The following is a 22,901-nucleotide window of genomic DNA, read 5'->3' as shown; positions in this document are numbered from 1 at the left end:
GAGCCTTATCCGAGCGTGATTGGAACCGCAGTGATCCGTTCAATGCGAGCACAGAAAGCGGCTGCCGCTCTCCATCCCGATCCGAACGCTCTTGTTAAAGGCAGCTCACCCAGAAAAGAAGGTCATTGTGCCCACTTTTGTGCAGGCAATGTAACGAACACTGGGGGCAGTCAGCCATGCTCTGTCTGGGAAATGGGGGCACTGAAAGGGTCCTTCTGTGCGCTAAATAATGCTTGACCTTGGGCAACCAATTACAGCTGGGGCTTTCTCTCTTGGGGCCCTCACCCCGTTCTGCAGGAGAGGCAGACAGCCGGGGGAAGCAAGAGACACTGTTAGAAGGTGGCTGTGCTGAAGATTCCCCCCCTGCCGTGGAGATGCCTGTGGATGACACGTAGGAATTGGGTCCTGTCTCCTCTTGCCCCTGCACGTGGTGGGGGAAACGCAGCTGGACCTGCTGGGTCGGAGCTGGCATCAGATGGGAATCGAGAGCTGCGGGGACATGGCCTATGTTATTTCCAAGGAATGCTTTCCCCGCTGGCTCATTGGCTGCGGAAAGTGCTTTGCCGGGGCAGATGCTTTCTCCCCTTCTGTCCATCCGTGCGTGTTAAAGCCCTTTCTTTTTGGATGTCCTCCCATGCCCAACCTGGAGCTGACCCACAGAGCCAGGGACAGGCTGGAGGAGTAAGGGGTGGAAGCTTTGCCTCAAGCTATCGCAAGGTCATTGGCTGGAATAGACACCCCTGGAGAGAGAGGGAGCGTGTGTGAATGCAAAGATATAATATCAAGCCATGCAGGGGGAGGGAGGGACTCCGGTTTCTTGGCATAGAGGGGGAAATTGGGACGAGGCCTTGGAAAGGAGCCACGGGTCAGCAAGTGAGGTGGCACACCTCAGCTGGAGTGCTGTGTCCAGGTGTGAACACCACACTTTACAATAGATGTGACTAAACTGGAGAAAGCTCAGAGGAAAGCAACAAAAATGATGAGAGGTTTGGAAAAGCGGACCTGTGAGGAAAGGTTGAAAGAACTGAGTGTGCTTAGTCTGGAGAGGAGAAGGCTGAAGGGGGCCTGATAAGTCTTCAGATATGTAAAAGGTTGTTGTAACGAGGTCAGTGATCAATTGCTTTCCATGGCCACTGAAGGTAGGACAGGAAGTACTGGGCTTAAACCGCAGCAAGGGAGATTCAGGTTAGAGATGAAGGAAAACTTTCTCGCTGTCAGGGTAGTTAAGCGCTGGAGCAGGTTACCTCGGAAGGCTGCAGAATCTCCGTCATTGGAGATTTTTAACAGGTTAGACAAACGCCTTCCAGGGATGGTCTGCGTATGTTTTGTCCTGCTCAGAGAAGGCGGAATGGATTAGATGGCCTCTTGAGGGCCCTTCCAGCCTTACAGTGCTATCATTCGGTGATACGTGTGAATTCGAATCTTCCCCTGGATCCCAACTCCCATGGACAAACGTAGGTGCTGTCTTTGTTAGAGAAACTTTCACTAATGCCACCACGTCACTGTACTTCCACCAGTACAGAACCCCTCGTATAGAGACACGGCACCTGCTGAAAAAGGGGCTTACCGCAGAGTAGGTTACCCCAGTGCCAGCTCTACCTGATATTGGTGCAGCACGTCTACACTGGAGGGAGGTGTTCCAGTGTGACTCCATCTCTGGGATTACAATGCGGTCAGTTTCTCCTTTAGGGCTTGTCTACACAGCAGGCGCAGCTGCAGCTGTGATGCTGTAGCACCATCGTGCAGGTCAGGGATCTCAAATTCAAATCACCACGAGGGCCACATGAGGACTAGTACATTGGCCCGATGGCCACATCACGGACACCTTTTCGTATAAAGATACAAAAGCCCCCCCCCCCCCCTGCCCCCAACCCCACTTCATCCCTTCCATGAGGCCCCGCCCCTGCCCCGCCTCTTCCCACTTCTTCCACGCCCCCATTCCAACCCCTTCCCCAAAGTCCCCACCCCAACTCCGCCCCCTCCCTGCCCCTATTCCAACCCCTTCCCCAAATCCCCACCCCGGCCCCCCTCTTCTCCTCCTCCTCCCCTGAGCGCGTGGCTCCCCGCTCCTCCCTCCCCCCTCCTCCTGGAAAGCGCTAAGCGCTGCCAAACAGCTGTTTGGTGGTGGGAAGCACCTGGAGGTGGGCAGAGGAGCGGGGACGCAGAGCGCTGGGGAGGAGGGGGACGGCGGGGAAGGGGAACTTGGCGGGCTGCAGCAAATAACTCCAAGGGCCACATGCGGCCCGCGGGCTGCGTGTTTGAGACCCCTGGTGTAGGTGTTTCCTGCATCAATAAAAGGGCGTTTCCACCTGGGAAGGCTACTTTGGGAAAGGAGACAAACTGGAAGACCTTTAACAGGGCACGCAACCTAATAGTAAATTTGTGGGAGAAGAGTCGCTGGATTTTAAGGGACTGGGTAAAATAATTTTGCAACTTTAAATGTACAAAAGAGACACCACCCCCCTCCCCCAATCCCAGGTCTCATTGATCTAGAGTCTGGGGCATGGGATATTTTTATTCCTGCATGTGTGTAACTTTTGATACAACATGAGGGGGTTACGGTCCCTTGCCCTGAGAGTGTGCTTTGTAATGGATGCATTTCCTTTTAGGGCATCATAACAGGGTGCTCTGCCTCTGTAGGGGCCAGGACCATGTTGAGAACCAGTTGGGACCTGGTAGTTTGCAAGTGGGGGGAGGGATAGCTCAGTGGTTTGAGCATTGGCCTGCTAAACCCAGGGTTGTGAGTTCAATCCTTGAGGGGGCCACTTAGGAATCTGGGGCAAAATCAGTACTTGGTCCTGCTAGTGAAGGCAGGGGGCTGGACTCAATGACCTTTCAAGGTCCCTTCCAGTTCTAGGAGATGGGATATCTCCATTAATTTAAATTAAGTGGTCATGTGACTGCCAGATGAGCACTTGAGTCCTATAAAGAGCTCAGTTGAGGGCGGAGTTGCAGCAAGCAGGTTGGTTTCTGTTGCAGCTATGGAGCCAGGGGATGGGCCCCCAGGCAGATGGCATCAGGGAGGACTGGGGAAGAGCTGTCAGGAGGAGGGAGGCTCGGGGAAGGAACAGGCTTGATGTGGAGTTTGTGTTACCAGTTTTATTTGGAAGAAGTAAAGCTTGAAGCCCTGAGAGCAAGGGCCTGAACGGACTCTGGCTGGGGCATGAACCCACCCTGGGCTGGGGAGACGGGTCAGCAGCCGACACGGTCAATTCTAAAATCTCTCCTGCCAGGAAAGAAAAGAGAGACTATTTTGCACTAAAAGAGAAGGTCACCATCGCCTGTTACTGCTGCTCTCCGCTCCCAGGGACTCGCCTGTTCCTGACAAGGTGTCACTTTTCTCCTTGCCACCGTCCTCTCCACCTTTCCAGCGCTGCCAGCCTCAGGGAGAGCTGCCATGCCCCCAGCTTCCCTAAATAGCCAATAGAGGTCATTGCTGCAGCTGCACAAAGTGGGCCAGAGCTGCAGGCTCCATCCCTGCAGCATAGTCCCTGTCAGAGGTGTCCGGGGGCTCCAGGCTCTGCTTGGATCTCAGTCCCCGTGGGAGAGTGGCTCATTACCCTGCTGTGCTGGCTCCTTCTTGCATCGATGCACTTTCACGTGAGCCATCACAAGCCTCCCGAGCCAACCTTCCATGGAAATTAAAAGCACTCACCGGTGTGTCTCTCCAGTCTTCCCAGGCAGGCTGGCCGAGGCAAAGGGGCATCTCCTCAAGCCGAAGTCAGCAGAGAGACTTCAGTGTGACCTAGAATTGGTCACTGACACCCAGATGGCCCCGCGCTGCGGTAGGGTTTTCTGAAGTTGGGGAATGGGCACAGGCGCTGCAGCCTGTGCACAGAAAAAAAGGGTTTCAAGGATTCTGAATGCACCCATGGCTTTATCTAGGCCCCGTTGACAGCCCAGCCAGTTTGAGAGGCAGTGTGGTCCAGGGGAGAGGACATCAGACCTGGGTTCTACTCCTCTCTTTGCCGTTGACCTGGTATGTGACCATGGATAAGTCGCATCTCTCGGTGCCTCTGTTTCCCCTCCTACCCTTTGTTCCTCTTGGCTGTTTAGATTGTAAGCCCATCAGCCTGGGATAGTGTTTTGCCACCTTGGCCCCATGCAGGCGTTGCTCCAGTGTGGTGGACTGGTGAACCAGTCACGGGCTTGCTCATGTCTCCTGGTCCGCCCTCTTTTTCTGTATCTCCGTTACTCAGGCCAAGGAATCTCTGACATCAGTTAGTCCCCCGTGGCTGAGATTAGGGACTCTGAGAACTTAACCCAGTGGCATCTGCCGAAATGCCGCCGACAAGCGGCAACGTCAATAGGCCTCGCCGCCGACAAGCAGCGTCTGCGGGCACCGCATTGGGGACCCCTGACTTAGCCCATCGGACCTGTGCCTCTTAGCTGCTGGTTTTCCTGCGCTGTGGTGTGCATTGCCAACTGGGAACGAGGAGAGAACATGTAGAACACAAGGCTGATCCTTCCCAACTAATATAAACCCACAAGTGGCCGTTCAGAAATAGCTGGGGCTGAGTATCAGCACAGCATCAGCACAGGGTAGCAGGAAAGAGAGAACAAAGGAGTGCGACATGATTCCTGATGTTATGATTTGTGTCCATTTATTCTTTTGCGTAGAGACTGTCCGGTTCCTGTCCTCGCTTACAGACAGCCCCTCAGCCTGAAGCAAATACTCACCAGCAACCACATACCACAGAACAAAAACACTAACCCAGGAACCAAGCCCTGCAACAAAGCCCGATGCCAACTCTGTCCACGTATCTATTCAAGTGACATCATCATAGGACCTAACCACATCAGCCATACCATCAGGGGCTCGTTCACCTGCACATCTACCAATGTGATATATGCCATCATGTGCCAGCAATGCCCCTCTGCTATGTACATTGGCCAAACCGGACAGTCTCTACGCAAAAGAATAAATGGACACAAATCAGACATCAGGAATCATAACATTCAAAAACCAGTAGGAGAACACTTCAACCTCTCTGGCCACTCAGTAACAGACTTAAGGGTGGCAATTTTGCAACAGAAAAGCTTCAAAAACAGACTCCAACGAGAAACTGCTGAACTTGAATTAATATGCAAATTAGACACCATCAACTTAGGCTTGAATAGAGACTGGGAATGGCTGAGCCATTACACACATTGAATCTATTTCCCCATGTTAAGTATTCTCACACCTCTTGTCAAACCGTCTGTAATGGGCTATCTTGATTATCACTACAAAAGTTTTTTCTCTTAATTAATTAGCCTCTTAGAGTTGGTAGGACAACTCCCACCTTTTCATGTTCTCTGTATGTGTATATATATCTCCTTGCTGTTTGTTCCATTCTATGCATCCGATGAAGTGGGCTGTAGCCCACGAAAGCTTATGCTCAAATAAATTTGTTAGTCTCTAAGGTGCCACAAGTACTCCTGTTCTTTTTATTGAGTTGACTGATGATCTTGACTTCTCATTATGCAAAATCTGGCACCTCCAGCTGAGTTTTTCTGAACAGCTTGTTTGTACCTGAAGAGCAAAGAACACCATTTCTCTCAGAAGGGAGAGTTGAGGTGCAGGTCGCTCCCTGCCCCCACGGGGAATGAATCTAAAGCAAATTTTCGCCAGTCTCCTGTGATCAGCTCTGCTCACAACACACCTGTAAGGGAGGAGTTATCTCAGCTTTACAGATGGAGGAGCTGAGTCGCAAACCGTCAGTTCTTCAAAGGTATTTTGGTGTCTAAAGATGCAGCTAGTGAGTCAATGGGAGTTAGGCGCTAACTGGCTTGGGCCCGCTTACAAATCCCACTAAGTACCTGTCCGCATCTTCAGGCACCTAACTACCTTTGGAACTCCACCCTGGAGAGGTTAGTGACCTGATTGCCAAGAGTTCAGTGCTGGCAGCTCCTACTGTTGTGACACTGAGAGTTTAACACCCAGCGTGCTCGTCTCTCTTTTGAAAATCTGGACACACATGGCTTCTCAGGCCTGGCAGCAAGCCAGATGGATAGACCATGGAGGCCTGATTCCCCGTCCCTGAGTCTCTCTCAGCTCTGCGCTCTGAAATGAGTTTAATAACTGGATGGGAAGGGAAGCTGGTGGTGTCGCTTGCTGTTTTACTTTACTGAAATAAACCTTCCGGGAAACCCTCATGCACAACCTTCAGCTGTTGGAATTGTGGGAATTGAGTCAATAAACGCAGTGTTTCTGCAGGCTGTTGCAAATAGTTATCAAACTGAAAGACAAACTAAACCCTTTAATAAACCCTTTAATCCAAGGCACCCCCCTCAGCTGCCTTGGTGCCAACCCTTAGAATCCAGGTCTATTCCAGCCCTATGGATCCATAGAGGACTCCGCAGTGGGTGCACTACAGCCTACAGCTCTAGTAATTCCAGGGGCAGGGGCTGAAGATGGAGAACGGGCCGACATCCCTGCGTCCCCACAGCTCTGCTTTGCAAGCACTTCGAGATGCCTCTCATTTGCAGAACACATATTTGTTATGTAATAAGCATCAGGAATTAATGATCCACGAAGCAACTGAGAAAACTTGCATGCTAAGCACTCTTGGAAAAAATAACTGCTTTTCGATCGATGGTATACGAGAAGAAAACGCCATCCACCGCATCCCAGGGCAGGCACGCTCAGCCTGGGTGTCTGAACTCCTGCAGAGACGATAGAGCCAGCCCTCTTCCCCAAGTCCCTTTCCCTTTGGAGAGGTAGTGCTTCCACTGCTCCTTATGAATCATGAGTTTAGCAGCTTCTGGCAGATCATAAATCAGTACTCTAGAGTCACCAGGACAAATCCCAGGATGTTTAATCTTTAATATTAGACGTGTTTAAAGCAGTGAATATTTCATGAAGGTGCTGTTGCATTTTAGCACATCATTAGCTGTCTGCTTCCTCCCCGCCCTCCTTTGCAGAGTGTTCTCTTCACAATCTTCGAGCTGAACCCCCGTTTCCTTCCCTCTGCAAATAAAGCGCTTACTTCAATCCCCCTAAGACATTTTGACATCTTTCGTAGGGCCCAAAGAAAGCATGGGTATTTTGTCAGTCTGTGTTAACTCTGTCTGGGGTATCCACACCCCAACCTGCCACAACACCTTTCCTTCCTTCTGGCCATAGCGGGGTGTGGGCAGAGAGAACTCCAGGGAAGGGTTTGCTTTGAACAATCCCCCCACCCACCTACCCCCCACACCACACCACACCACACACTCTGCCTGTGTTTAAGACTTAGTCCGATGCTCTGTCAAGTGAAAACAGGAGCTGAAGGGGAAAAGAAAGGGACAGGATCAGGGGAAAAAAATCAACAAAAGCTTTTAACAGCGACTATATGTGCAAATCCAATTAATCTTTTATTCCGCCATCTCTCGCTCCGGGATATGTATTTCTACCAAACAAAGAATCAATCTGGGCCAAGTGTAGTTAGGTCTCTGGTGTGGAAAAATCATGACGCCTCCACTAATGCTGCCAGGAGGGGAGAATGAGATGAGGTAAGGAGGCAGAGAGAAGAAGAAGGGAGAGGCAGAATAGGGCAGTGGATCAAAAAATACTGTTGCTACCATCATGTACCCTTCGTGGGAGGTGGAAAACGGGGCAAGAACCAGGACCGCTGGCTCCATTGGTGCATCCACGACAGGCCTGAAGCCTTGTGGTGAGAGAAGGACTTCAAAAGCGTTTACAGTAGAAACATGCCATGGCCCAGGAGATTGGGGGGAGATGGTTCAGGATTGCTGCTTGCCCGGAGGGGCTGGTGATGAGATAAGAGGCACCTTGTCCTGGTGTGAATCCAGCCCAGATCAGGAGGGGACAAGAGGCCATTTCCACCTGTGGGGTGGGATGCTGTTCTTTATTGTGAACTGAATTGGTCACAGAACAGCCCCTCACGCACAGATTCATGACCCTAATTGGCATCTAGTTGCAACCGGCTGACAGGGCCAAGAATGTCACAGAGGATGGGACTTCCCTTGGGGGAGAGGTGTTGCCTGCTTAAGGGACTGGGACTTCACCCGTCGGGAGGAGTTTTTCATTCCGCTCTGCTCCATGGGCTTGAGCCGCACCTTGAGCGCCTGGCTGCTGCACTGGTGAAAGCCAGCAAACCCCTGCTGTCCCAAACATGCCTGTAGCAAGGAGATGCAAGATGTGAGCTTGCAAGGTGCTGAGCACCCTCAGTTCCCAGTGATTTCAGCGTCAGCTGAGGATGCTCAGTGCCTTGCAGGATTGGGCCTCGGGCACTGCTGATTGAGTGAGCTGTGTCTTCTGTAGAATGATCAGGATCAACCCCCATCAACAGCTGTTCTGTCCCCCCCCTCCCTTTTGTTATGTGTTCAGTTGCATTGTGCTGCAGCTCCAGGTAAAGCAGGAACCGACAGAAGGGCGCTCTTTGGGGGAGCTAGCCGAGATCAGAGAAACTGCAGGGGGTCTCTCTCTCCCACGCTCATCACCCTAGCATCTAGGTAGATTCCAAAGGACTCTCGGCTCCAGGGAGGGGCGTGGATGGAAGGAATGGGGCAAGGAACGCTAGAACTGACAGCGGTGGATGAACAGGGAAAGGAATGGTGGTGTGGGAGAGCCTCATACAGTGACTCCTCTACGTGTTCTCTGCAGACAGAGGTTGAATCTCTCTCCTTTCCCTTTTAGGTGAGTGCAGCTGTCATGAAGGTTACGCCCCTGACCCAGTGCATCGGCATCTGTGCGTGCGCAGTGACTGGGGGCACAGTGAAGGGTGAGTGGTGCTGGTAAGATGGGCACTCACCCCCAGAGTGCCCCCTTGGGTCCAGGCTGGCATGTCACCCCGCACACTGCCCGATGGTCCAACGGTGACATCTCTGCCTCAATTTCCCCAATGCCTTTTAGTGAGTTCAGTGAGGTTTTTACGTAGTGAATTAGAACAATCTAATTCATTTAACTAAAGGCCCAATGTGGCAGGCAAGCAAGCCTTCTGCCCAGCGTCCTAGCTGGGGGAGCGGCAAATGTCTGCCCGAACCGAGTCCGTTTGCCTTCTCCGTCCGGGCTCCTTACCCGTGAGGCCTTCTCAAATCGAGGCCCTCTTCTGGAGTTGGGCCTCTTGCCATCAGCTGGGGAAAGGTTCCTTCTCTGGGCTCAGGGGGCCCACAGAGGTTGAGCCACTGCAACTCTTCTCTGGATCTGGATTGCCTGCTGCTGTCTGGTAAGGTCCTTTCACTGGGACCAGCTCTCCGGAGGGACTTGTCACGGATGGCACCTGCCTTTTGAAACACATTCCCTCCAGGAGTCCCTTTCCTCAGTCCCCTTTCCTGGAGAGTCCCCCTGAGAAGTCCCTTTCCTCCAGAGCTTCTGGAACTTTCTGACTGAACCCTCCGAACTCTTTATTAAGCCCAGGTGTTCCTTAGCTAATTAACTGCTGCCTGGCCGCCTATGTAATTAACGATTCACGGGTGGATCTGGCTCGGTTCGTTCTCTTTAGCAGAGTCTGTCACAGCTAGTCTGGCCCTGTCAGAGGGTCAGGCACCCTGTGACGGGTGCTATGAGCCATTAATGTCAGGATGGGGAGAACAGAGCGTTACCTTTCTCCCAGATCCCCTTTCTTGTCTACCAATTCCTGATGTGTCTAATTGGCTCTAGACCCACCCGTTGGCGTCCCTGGGTTTACCTTTCCTTGCTGGTTGACATGCTGTGCTCTCTTTCCCTCTCTGTCTCTCAGGCCTTGGCCCTACACAACACTCGAAAGGGGCTATGACTTGGTCACAGGAGAACAAGCGCCAGAGAAGATACTCAGGTAAGCTGAATGACTAGTCAGTCAGTCTGTTGGGAGGAGGAACACCTGGCTGCCAGGACACATCGGGTCTGTTTGGGGACCGCTCCAGCAGGCTTTGCAGTCACTACCTCCTGCTGCCATCTTGTTGTTCTGCCTGTGCTGCACTGGCTCCGTTTGTAGTCAATGAGTTTGGAAGACCTGCTCACCTCCTTAAGGAGGGGGAAGGGTTTCACCCTCCAGTCACCATCCCCTGTGGCATGCACCTGGATCAGGAAGCAACCGAGGGAAGTGTGAGCTTCCCAGTGATCCACTCTGTCCTCCAGATTCAGAGGGGCCGGTTCGCCCACTGGTGCTCAGGCTGCCCTTCTGTCCCTCTCCCTGCTCTCACCTGTTCTGGCTCTGTTCCCCAGTGTCGGCTTTCTGGAGCAAGATACCAAACAGGCTCCATAATCCACCCCACTATACCATCAAACCAGCCTCCGAATGTTCAAACATGGAAGAGGGACCAAGCGCTTGCCCTGTATTTCATGTGCTTACGCTACATTCTTGCCCCTCTCTCAGGTCCACTTATAGTTTGGGTCAGGGCCTCTGGCTACCCGTCAGTAAGAGCTTTGTGGTGCCACCTGTGGAGCTTTCCATCAATCCTCTTGCCAGCTGCAAGACAGACGTCCTGGTGACAGAAGACCCGGCAGACGTCAGGTAGGGGACCAAACTGTCTTGCGGAGATGACTCTCAAAGCTCCTTGTAAGAAGCTGAGATGCAGTACCCCTCTGGTGAGATATCTTCCTATCTCCAGACGGGACTTTCTCTTGGGCTGAGTGCGGCTTTGAATACTTCAAAAAGGATTTTTCCCAACATGGTGCGTGGGTGGGGATTGGTAATGAACCTGTGTTGCTCTTGGGTGTTCACCCTGCGATTGGCAATCCTGCACACGAGTCAGTTTCTTGAGGGAGAATGTGTTTTCCGTGCCCGTGTCTCCTCAAAAATCTCTGTACATGCTTGAGTCAGTAGAGAGCCACCTTCATTGTAGGTGATATGCATGGTGAGAAGAGGCCTACAAGGACGCTATACAAGGTTGTTTAGTTCTTCTGAGCTTAGGGCTGGCCTACACACACAATTGCTCAGATTTTAACTAAAGGTGTGTTTTTAATCCATGCAGCTAAACTGGTGCAAATGCTGGATGGATTCTCTTAAACCAATTGAAACCTGGCTTATTCTGGCATATCTTACATCAAAGCATTCACCAGTGCAAGCTAAATGAGAATAAGGGGTCAGGGATGTCAGGAGCTCAAGTGGCTAGCGAGAATCACATGCTCTTATATGACTGTGACAAGCACAAGTGGGGAATGGTCTTTGCAAGGCGGGGTGTGGAGGGGAGAGATTGCTTGCTTGACTTGGCAAATGGATTATTCATCTTTCAGAAATGCTCATAGAAATGTCAGCAGTTCTCCTGGGTATTAAAGCATTAGGCAATGGCTCCAGGCGGAGATGGAGGGTTGGCAGACATGTACTCAAGCTCAGGCATGCATGCAGCCTCCAGCACTTGACTGTGGTGCCCAGGAGGGGTCAAAACTGGTCCCTCGTGAACAGAGCCCACCTTGCCTTATCTTGTTTTTATGCATTTTTCTCCTATGCTTCTCTGTAAACTTGGTGGGTTTTGTTTGGCTTCCCTGGCGTGGCTCACTCTGTTCCCCGGACAGGGCCTCAGAGACTGCCCCGATGGAGCTGTGATGGCTGTCAGCTGAACGAGGTTAACCTGGGCGCAGGGCACTTCTCGTACATGGGGGTTTAGCTATGCTGCCCTCCTAGATATGGAAGTGTGAGCTCCCCTTCTTATACCCCTACCCCCAACCACCATGAGTCTCCCAAATCAATCCACGATTGAGAATAAGCCAGTCTGGTTCTACTGAGACCTCAGGCTCTTTTGTTCTGGAAAGACTTTCCTCATGAATGTGAGACCTCACTTCTTTACCCCATGTATCCTCCTCGGTCTTGCAACTCTATCTTCGAACATTAAGACATCCATCCATCCATCCACTCACTCAACAAGGGGGATGGTCAGGTGTGCGTCCTCTTTTCCTTCACCCACAAGCTAGGCACAAACCCAACCTTAGGAGAGCAGTGTTGTCTAGTGTGCTGAGCAACCAACTGGGAGTCAGTACTCCTGGGTTCCATGATTTTATCACAATGCTCCTGCACTTTCCTCTCTGCCAACTAGCCCATTTCTCCAATAGTCTCCTTCGCTCCTTCTTTCCCTTTGCTTCCCAGGTATTTGGCTGGTGGGTCTCGCCCACATGCTCAGGGTCTAACTGATCACCATAACCAGGTCAGGTTGGCAGAGACCCTGGGTTTTGGGGTGTTTTTTTTTTTGCCTTCCTCTGCAGCATGGGGCACGGGTCACTTGCTGGTTTAAACTAGTGTAAATGGTGGATTCTCTGTAACTTGACGTCTTTAAACCATGACTTCAGTAACTCTGCCAGAGGTTAGGGGGTCTATTACAGGAGTGGGTGGGTGAGGTTCTGTGGCCTGCGATATGCAGGAGGTCAGACTACATGATCGTGATGGTCCCCTCTGGCCTTAAAGTCTATGAGCAGGGGCGGCTCCAGGCACCAGCGCAGCAAGCACGTGCCTGGGGCGGCAAGCCGCGGGGGGCAGCGTGCCAGTCGCCATGAGGGCGGCAGTCAGGCAGCTTTCAGCGGCATGCCTGCGGGAGGTCCGCCGGTCCAGCGGCTTTGGCGGCAATTCAGCGGCGGATACCGCCGAAGGCCGCTTGACTGCCGTGCTTGGGGCAGCAAAAAACATAGAGCCGCCCCGTCTATGAGTCTGCATATAGAACACCCTCCCTTACCTTGACTGTAAAGAGACCAGCCTCCCCTTCAAATCCCTCCTGAAGATCTACTTTGACCATGACACCTACAAGGCATCTGCCCGTGATGTAGCCATTGCTAGCTGTGTGTCAGGGAGAGCTGCTGTTCATTCATGTAAAAATGTCAAGTCAAATTATGTCCCCCACTTCCCCCTGCCCCTCCTATGCTGGCTTTCTCATTACACTGTCAGCTGTTACGGGAACTAACCCTTCCTGAGAATATTCTGCCCCGACTTCTTGTGTGGCCTCCTCCCCGCCCCACCCCCAATGCAAAACAATATACTTGATGTTTCTACTGTGCCTTCTATCTGTGGAGCTCAAATTGCTTTAGACACAAGTATTAGTCCACCCCAAAGCTTTCTTTGAGGTAGGTAGGCATTCACCCCACTTCACAGACTGGGCAATGCACGCGCCTGGAGGTTCGTGTCATGCCCAAGGTCATGCAAGAAGTCTGTGGCAGAGCCAGGGTGCCAGCCCACGAACTCCTCACTCCCCATTTTATGCTTTAGTTGCTGGGCTCACTTTTCCTACAAAATAATATAGCCCAGCCTTGCAGGGCTGTTGTGAGTTGCTCACTTTGTATCAAGCACTTTGTGGTGCTGGGGAAGATTTAACGTGCTTGTGCATTTTTAAATATCTCCCAGCCCATCTAGCCCGGAGAATATTGTCTCTCGCCACCTCCAATTTTAGTCCAAGCTATTTTAATAAAAGCAGTCTATTAAGCTCGGTTTTCTCTTGGCTGCAGTAAATCTCTTCAAACACTGATCCCTATGGGAGATTCCTGGGATTACTTGCCACTGCTGAGGGGGTGAAAGAGCAACAGAAGGGGGTGGCGGTGGGGGTGGGGGGAAGCTTCAGGTGCCGAGAATGTCACTTGCTCCCTGGTAAATGAAACTTGAATCTAGAATTGTGGATATAAATATTGGAGTGACCCAGGTAAAATAAAGGGAGAATAGTTCACCGAGCTTGACTCTGACATGCAGGAGGTGCTAAATTATTAAAACTTTAATAAACGTAATAATAAATATTTGATGTTGAATTATGGAAGTTTTCACAGATACAGTGGAAACCGAAAAAATGATCGATTATCTCTGCATTAGAACTTAAACACTGCTCAAACAGGGATCAGGCTGTCAGCTCCGGGGCCCGGGTATCCCATGATGGATGACAGCCAAGGTGATGCACGCGTAGCTTGGTGTGTTACAGGTTCTCTAATGCAGTGACGGATGCAGTGCAATCCCGTTCCAGTGCTGGAGGTTCACTGCAATGCTGAGAATAGGTGATGTAGTTACAGCCGCTGTTAAGGAGGTTTGATGCTATCCTGTCTCAGCACTGGAGGTTCTCAAGTGCTCTCTTGTAATAAGAAAGCTGCTTTGAAAGCTTAGCTGTTGGGGAAATAATCAAATCTATTTTCCCAGTTCCTTCACTTTGTCCTTGTGGACTGACACACACTCGGGGCATGCCTACACTTGGAGCTAGGGGGGCGTGATTCCCAACTCGTGAAAACGTACTTGTGCTGGCACTCAGAGCTAGCACACTAAAAAGAGTAATGTAGCACGGGCAGTGGTGAGTGGCGGTACAGGCTAGTAAAAGCCCATGCAGACCCCATAGGTACGAGTTGGGGTAGCCAGCCTGTGCTACCATGGTACACTACTCTTTTTAGCATGCTAGCTCAGTGAGAACTAGCGTGCGGATGTCTGCGCTAAATTGGGAATTAACCCTCTATCTCTACGTCTAGACATAGCCTCAGAATGATAGTCCGAGAGGGGAGATACTGAACTTGTCTGTCAGGGCTGTAAATCCCCAATCCTGACCTGGAATATACAACCAGGCATTGGAGACTCCTGGGCATTTTATTGTAATATAGTAACCGTACAGCAGCTGGGGTCTTTGCCCTTGGAGCTTCCCATTGCAGAGTATAATATGGAGGTAGTAATGCAGGCGCGTCTCTGGATTGCAATAGCTCATTTATTGTGTTGGCATGCATGAGCACTAATGTGGTCACATCTCAGCGCCAGGGCTTCTCCTGGTCTGTGCCGAAATGCATTAACTGTAATGCAGCTACGTCTTGGTGCTTGGAGAGGTTCCCATTTGCTGCACTGTAAAACGGTGGCGGTAATGCAGTCATGTATTTCTTTTATGTCCTTGGTAACAAGTGTGCCACATTCCTTCAGACCTTTCATTAGTCTGTCCCCTTTGGCTCGGGGGTCACTCGTCTCTAAGAGTTTAATGGAGGGAAATTGCAGGGGGGCTAGTTATGAAAAAGCACATGAAGTCTTTACAACTCGGAGGGTAAAGGTCTGAGTGTGGCCTTGTGTTTTTATGAAGACGCCGGAGAGTGTGTAAAGAATAGATGGAGATCTGCCTTTCAGTGGCTCTTCAGTGAAGTGCTGACTCCAGCTTCCTGCCGGCATTCAGAGGGAACGCTGTACTCGCTCGCCGCTCTGCTAAATAGCTCGACAAGAGAGTCAGCTGCATGTCCCAGCTGTTAGCTGCAGGTCGGGTGAAAGGCCCTAGAGAGCTCAATGAGTTTCAAGTCGTGAGTTAGAAAAGCTGTTATCGTAAAAGTCAGAGAGGGAAAGGACTATCAATTCGTTTAGTCCCATCTCTTTGGCAATGCAGGATTGTTCCACATATTACATTTTCTAGCGGAGATGAGCTGGGATATAACTTTGCATGCATCGCTTACAATGGTCTATTGTTTTAATTTTGTGCACCATAAATTAGGCACATGCCTTCTTTTATGGTTAATGAAACTTGAATATATAATTAATATACTTGCATATATAATTCATCAGGGACTGCATTAAGTGTCCCCTCCTCAGCCAGACAGTGTGATCCATTGCATGATGTAGATATCAGTCTCATGTCACTGCATGGCCATATACAGATTGGAATCTTTGTTATTGGGCATTTGGCCCGGTGCATTATGGGGCTGTTCACCTAGCTCTGAAGCATCTGGCATTGGCTGTGCTAGAAGCAGAGTATTAGGCGTGATGGACTCTCCCAGCTTCCTCTCCTCCGATGCGACCATCAATCAATATTTGTCTCCCTTTCTTAAGACACCTGTTCATTTCCTGCTCTCCCCCGTCTCTGTGCTTTTCCCCATGTTACTCCCTGTGAATGAACTGACCTCCCAGCCTTGGCTTGCAAACCCACATCTCTCCTCGTGCCGATCCCACATTTCCCACAAGTTGCAAGTTCATAATATCCAAACCCTTATTGCCCCCCTCGGTGTCTCCCAGAGTGCATTGCCTTCTCGATCTGTGCCAGCAAGCTCTATTGGGACAGGACTTTCTATAGCTTTACGTATTGCACAGCACCGTGAATGTTATCAGTTCATTATGTACCTGGCAAGCCTTGCACACCCAATGTAATTTCTCCACTGAATCCCCCAGCTGTAGTTTAAGCAGATCTATGGTTGGTAAAAAAGGTGTGCAGTACTGGGGCAGCAGGGTGTATATAGAATTATAGAAACATAGGGCTGGAAGGGACCTTGAGAGGTCATCTAGCCCAGCCCCTACACTGAGGCAGGACCATTCCTGACAGATGTTTGTCTAAACTCTTCTTAAAAATCTCTAATGATGGGGATTTCACAGCCTCCGTAGGAAGCCTATTCTACTATTTAACTATCACTATTAGGAAAAAGATTCTAACAATATCTAACCTAAATCTCCCTTCCTAAAGATTAAGCCGATTGCTTCTTTTCCTACCTTCAGTGGACATGGAGAACTATTGATCTCCGTCCTCTTTATAACAGCCCACAACATATTTGAAGACTGTTAGCAGGTCCCCCCCTCAGTCTTTTCTCAAGACCAGGGCCGGCTCCAGGCACCAGCTAAAGAAGCAGGTGCTTGGGGCGGCCAATACTAAGAGGCGGCACGTCCGGGTCTTCAGCGGCGGGTCCCTCAGTCCCTCTCGGAGCGACGGACCTGCCTCCGAATTGCCGCCAAAGACTGGAGCGGCGCGATTGCGCTGCCGCAGCTTTTTTTCTCCTTTCCTTTTCTTTTCTTTTTTTGCCACGTGGGGCGGCAGAAAACCTGGAGCCGGCCCTGCTCAAGACTGAACATGCCCAGATTGGGTTTTTTTTAACCTTTCCTCATAGGTCCGGCTGTTTATCACTTTTGTTGTTTTCCTCTGGACTCTGCAATTTGTCTGCATCTTTCCTAAAGTGTGATAGCCAGAACTAGACCCAGTACTCCAGCGGAGGCCTCGCCAGTGCTGTCTTACAATATAACACACCTGTTAGATACCCCAGAATGGTCTTAGCCTGTTTTGCAACTGCATCCCATTGTTGACTCATATTCAATTTGTGACCCACTCTAATCCCTAGAGCCTTTTCAGCAGTACCTCCCACCTAGTCAATTATTCCCATCTTGTGGTTGTGTGTTTGATTTTTTCCTTTCTAAGTCTAGGGCTAGGTCTACACTACAGCGGGGGGTTGACCTAAGATACGCAACTTCAGCTACGTGAATAGCGTAGCTGAAGTGGCGTATTTTAGGTCGACTTACCTGGCTGTGAGGACAGCGGCAAGTCGACTGCTGCCGCGCCGCCGTTGACTCCGCTACCGCCTCTTGCCGCGGTGGATTTCCGGAGTCGACGGTAGAGCCATCAGGGATCGATTTTATCGCGTCTTCACTAGACGCGGTAAGTCGATCCCCGATAGACTGATTGCTACCCGCCGGATCGGCGGGTAGTGAAGACGTAGCCCTATTGCATTTGGCTTTATTGAAATTCACCTTGCTGATTGTAGACCAATTCTCCAATTTGCTGAGGTCATTTTGAATTCTAATCCCGTCCTCCCAAGTGCTTGGTGTCATTCACACGTTTCCACTCCGTTATCCAAGTTATTAATAAAAAAAAATATTGAATAGTACTGGACCCAAGACAGACCCCTGCAGGACCCCACTAGATACGCCCGGCCAGTTTGACATATGTAAATGATGCTGACAGATCAATAGTAGTAGTGGAAAGTGGAGTCATTATGACCTAGAAAGTGGTCAGGTGCGGTGAGCATTGGCATAGGTGAGCAGAGACTGCATGGCTAAGGAGACTGAGAAAGGGAGAACCTTTCACCCCTGTTATCAGTTCAAATCCAGTCCCGCTCTAGTGCCTCAAAGTCGGTACATCGGATGGCTGTTTGGCAGCTTGTGTGGAATGAGTGGATTGTCCTGGTCCAGAATTTACCGAGCAATCATCCACATCACAAACCAACTGTAATTAGCTTTGGATTGAATGGGCCATAGAGCTTGAATTCCCCTTTTACCCTTAAATGGTCCCTGTGGGATCTGGGGTTAGACACATGGGTGGGTAAATAGGTAGGGGATTCTTGCACCTTCTGCTGCCCAGGTGGTCTGTGTTGAAGCTTTTGATCTCCTTTTCCTTTCACACCTACCGATTGTCTGTGCTCGGTTATTTATTTATATCTATTTTTTTTTTTGGATGTTCTCCCCTCTCCAAAGTGGGGGTTTCGTGCACTCCAGCTTTGTCGCTGATTCCAAAGAAAAGTTTCTAATTTAGCCTGAGCAGCTATAAATCACAGAAGCAGCGCCTCAGCTGCCAGCTGACATGACTTGCATCTCTATCGTTATGGCAACCATAGAAACAAATACAAGCCCTGCTTTTGCTTGACAAGCCTTTGAGGTGCCCTGATGGAGAGGCAAGTGTTCAGCGGAAGAAGGAATTTTCTTGAACTCGCTGTCGATCCATCTTCGTTTTGCTCCCAAGTGAGCCCTTTTGCTCTCTGAATTGTTTGGCAAATCAACAGGGGTTTTTTCCCCCTCTTCTCTCACTACATGCTTCTTCCTTTCGACGGTATGACGGAGAGGGAGCTCTGTCCGCCGTCTCCGAACGTACCCAACCGAACAGGTGAGCGCTGCAGGAGCACGTGCTGGCTGAAGCCACAAACTCTATCCCTGAGTCAGGCGCCGCTGCTGTCCTGTTGGGTGACCTTCGAGCGAGTCGTTTAGAGGAACATTTTCCAAAGCACCTAAGGGTCAGAGTTTTGAAAGTTCTTTAGGGGACGCTGCACTCAGCGTTGCATTGCCTGAGACCCATTTTCAAAAGTGACTTGGGCACTTAGGAAACTAGCTCAAATTGAAAGTCAACAGGATTAGGGCTCTTCAGTGACTTGGGGCAATTTTTTGGGGGTGAACACACCCTTCGCCTCTTTCTGCCTTAGTTTCTCCATCTATAATAGGAGGATTGTAATACCCACCTTGATAAAATGCTGTGAGATCTGTGCAAAAGAGCAAATGCTATATTAGTGACAATTATTACATGTGAATCGCGTTCCACTGCCAGCAGAGACTGGAAAAATGCTGCCTGTTGCCATGTTCGATTCCTTTTGTTTGCATTTTTACTAGTATCATGGTACTGCCAAGAGGTCCTGACAGCTATCCGGGCCCTCTTGTGCACACATAGTAAGAGACAGTCCCTGCCCCAAGGAGCTTACAGCCTAAATAGACAAGACAGACTGAAGGTGAGAGGGGAAATGAGGCATAGAGAGGAGAAGTGATTTGCCCAAGGTCACCCAGCCGGTCAGTGGCAGAGCCAAGAATACAGCGTAGGTCTCCTGAGTCCCAGCCCAGTGCCTTATCCATTGACCCACACAGAACTGATTCCAGGATCTACTCTTGAGCTGGCTTTTCTTGGCGCACTCTTGCACAGCATAGAAAGGGTTTCCAGCTTCTTCCCAGCGCCGCCTGAAGAGTCCCACTCTCTCTCTCTCCAAGTTCACTCATGCTGTTCTGCATTTCCCCGTTCTGCCTGAGTGAACCATTCATCTTGGCATCACCTGCTTGTTTGCAGAACCTTAAGGAAACAAGGCTGGCCAGGCGGCGTTCCAGGGCTGGGGTTACTGGATGGTGCACATCAGTGATGGATGGGAAGGACTTGGCTGATTAGAGGACCTGCGATTTTGTGATAGCTCTGTGCCACATGGAGTCACAACGAGTGTGGACGGGAAATCGAGTCCCCTGCTATATAGAAGATCTGTCTGATAGGCCCCCATGGGAGAGGTTTGGCTTCGGGACATTCCATGCATCAGGGTGGAAGAGGTTGCTGAGGGAGAAACCTGTGAGAAACCGTTTGCTGCTGCCGCTGCTGGAAGAGAGAACGGACTAGCGCAAAGCAAGTCCTTTATCAGCCCCTTTCGTCAATGGCAGCCTTGAGCCGCAGGGAGCTACCTTCAAAGGCTATTGCTCTGTCAATAATGGCAGCTGCTGGTACCAATTAAAGTGGCCCTGAGCCCCTGACAGCAGGTGCCGGTGATGAATGGACGGCTTAACGTGATGAAGCAAATTGATCATTGCATCACCGACCACAACTTATTCATTTCTGAAAAGAGGGTGATTCATTACCTGGCATGTCACGGTGGCTGTGTCATCGCCAGAGATAACAGCCCTGTTGCACGGGCCGATGGCGCTCATCACCCTGGCGGGCTCCTTGTTTCCACAGGGAGCGGGGGAGGGGAGCCCCAAGTCTTTAAAGCCGGGATAGGGACCGTTTGTGGGCACCATTTCCCCAAAAACCACAGAACAGGAGAGGCCTTTGCTGAAAGACAAACGAGAACGCGTTCCAGCCCTGTGCTTGTAATCTCCCTGGACAGGGTCCCGGCTGCTCCTTGGAATTCTTCCTCACCTCCCAATTTGATTTATGAGCGCAGATGAAAAGAGCCAGCTATTTCTAGCTTGGCTAAGGGATGACTAAGTAGGGACCTACCCTTGTGAAAGCACTTTGAAGGGTGTAAACGCCAAGGCAGGATAGGAATTATTTAGGGCAGTACACGGTGGTGTAATTCAGGATGATCGGATGATATTAGTTAAAAGGAAAACGTACACTGAAAGCCACCTGTGAATTGCCCAGCTGGGCCAGACACCGAGATCCATGTAGCCCAGTATCCTGGCTCTGAGTAGAGCTGCTCTGAAATTGTTTTGTCTGAAAATGCTGATTTGCTGAAGCAAAATGTTTTGCCAGCTCCATGGCAGATTTGACAAAATGTTTGCCGGAACACAGACAAGTTTTCATTGGAATCCTGATGGTGTTCCAGGGTCAAGTGCTCTCCGCAGCAGGGAACCTGGCAGTCCCTGAGAACCCCAGCTGGAGCCAGGTCTCTGGGGGCTGTTAGGATCCCCCTCTGTGATAGGGAGCCCTGCCAGCCCCGGGAGCCCTGCCTGGGAATGAAATCGAATCAGAACAAAATCCTGAACCAGGATGAAAGCAAATTGGAAATACAAAGCTCCTCGAGAACCATCCCCACACCCTCCAAGTTTTGGCCAGCATCAGTTGCTTCCAAGGAGGAGACAAGAAACCCTGCAGTAGATAGTTATGGAATAACCTGCACCTGGAGAAATTTTCTTCCTGACCCCAAGCATTAGAAGTTGGCTCATGCCCTGAAGCATGAGGGTTTATATCCCTTCCAAAGCTCTTGGGGTTTGTTCTATTCTTTGTTGTTGGTTTTTTTAATTCTTACTATTGTAACTCTGAGTCTTTTTATCATTCGTATAAATATCCTTTTTAGGTTTTTTTTAATCCTACAAAATTCTCAGCCTCTTGCCGTTGAGTTAACTCCACCCCAAGAAAAGTGACAGCAGCATTTTGGGCCATTGAAAACCAGTTTGGAACCAGCTTTAGCAAACCCAGTGCCATAGAAACCAACCCTGGAATGTCTCAAGAAACGGTTTGGGTTTTGCCTGAGTCTGACTGCTGTTCGCATTGGCGCTGGTGCCTCGGAGTCAAGGAGAAAAAAAACTAACTAAAAAAAAAAACCTCCACACAGATGTTGTTTATGTATTTATTGAGCCAATTTCATAAATAAAAAAACCTCTTCAAAAGTGAACCTATTTGTAACACTCATATTTGCAATGCTCTTTTGTTTGCTCTGGATCTTTTAATGACAAGCTTTTAAAACACTGTTTGTTATTGGACGCTGCAGCTTCCCTAACTCAGTGGTTTACTCCAGATCCTCAAAAGAAATGAGGGATGACTTTTTCTATCATTGTTGTTATTAATAATGATGGACACGTATTATGCTAGCGTCCACAGGCTCCAGCCAGAATCAGACTTCCCACTCTGCTCAGCTGTACAAACACCTAGGAAGTCCTGGTTTCATTCTCCTCCAAACAGCCTCTTCGTTGCAGGAAGGGGACTGAACAGATACCCCACCGGCATCATGAGAAATATACGAATAGAACGGGGTGCAGGGAGGGGCACTGAGGTGATGCAAATACTCAGTGCAGCTGGGGAGCGGCCAGATAGCACAATCCAAAAACTACTTTGTCATGAAAGGGCTTTTCTTCTTCTCCCCCCGTCACCCCTCCCACACTGCCTTTAGTGGTGGTATTTAGGGAGAGAAAATTAAGACAGAAAATATCATAATGACACTATATCCCCCCCCCCCCCCCCCGGGGGCGGGGGGGGCAAAGCTTGAACCCGCCCAATCCCTGTCGCCTGGGCAGGGGGGCCAAAGCCAATGCCCCAGGCAGGGGGCCTGTAACCTGAGCCCCAGCAAGTCTAACGCCAGCCCAGGTGACCCCATTAAAATGTGGTCAAAACCCACTTTGGGGTCCCGACCCCCAGTTTGAGAACCACTGCACTATATAATCCATGGCGCACCCACATCTTAAATACGGTGTCCAGTTCTGGTGCCCCATCTCAAAGAGGATATACAGCAGGGGTTCTCAAACTGGGGGTCGGGACCCCTCAGGGGGTCGCAAGGTTATTACATGGGGGGTCGCGAGCTATCAGCCTCCACCCCAAACCCCGCTTTGCCTCCACCATTTATAATGGTGTTAAATATATAAACAAGTGTTTTTAATTTATAAGGGGGGGGTCGCACTCAGAGGCTTGCTATGTGAAAGGGGTCACCAGTACAATAGTTTGAGAACCACTGATATACAGGAACTTGAAAATGTTCAGAGAAGGGAAACAAAGATGATTAAGGGCATGCAACGGTTTCCATATGGAGAGAGACTAAAATGATTAGGGCTGTTCAGCTTAAAAAAGAGACAGCCAAGGTGTGTATGATAGATACCCTGCTATAAAATCTTTAATGGTATGGAAAAAGTGAATAGAGGATGTTACTTACCTTTTCACACAATAAAAAACGAAGAGTCACCCGATGAAATTAATAGGCCACAGGTTTCATACCAACAAGAAGAAGTACTTCTTCACACAACGTGCAATTAATCTGTGGAACTCATTGCCAGAGTGGTGACAGGCATGTGATAGGGATGTTGTGATGGCCAAAGTATAAGAAAATAACTAGCTAAGTTCATGGAGGATAGGTCTATCAATGGCTATTAGCCAAGATGGTC

General features: G+C 50.1%; 1 protein-coding gene across 1 annotated transcript in view; it reads left to right on the top strand.

Annotated features, from left to right (window-relative positions):
* ASTN2 (astrotactin 2) overlaps window positions 1-22,901 on the top strand; it is a 572,108-nt gene that overhangs the window by 209,548 nt on the left and 339,659 nt on the right. Inside the window, exons 8-10 of the mRNA XM_026657253.1 lie at window positions 8,624-8,708; window positions 9,666-9,740; window positions 10,281-10,418. Coding sequence (XP_026513038.1) covers window positions 8,624-8,708; window positions 9,666-9,740; window positions 10,281-10,418 — 298 coding nt within the window. The remainder of the gene's footprint in view (window positions 1-8,623; window positions 8,709-9,665; window positions 9,741-10,280; window positions 10,419-22,901) is intronic.

This window comes from Terrapene carolina, unplaced genomic scaffold, assembly GCF_002925995.2.
Source record: "Terrapene carolina triunguis isolate 2854851 unplaced genomic scaffold, T_m_triunguis-2.0 Scaffold238, whole genome shotgun sequence".
In the NCBI taxonomy this organism is placed as follows: Eukaryota; Metazoa; Chordata; order Testudines; family Emydidae; genus Terrapene; species Terrapene triunguis.
The sequence above is the reverse complement of the archived record's forward strand: the minus strand, read 5'-3'. Positions and strand labels throughout refer to the sequence as shown.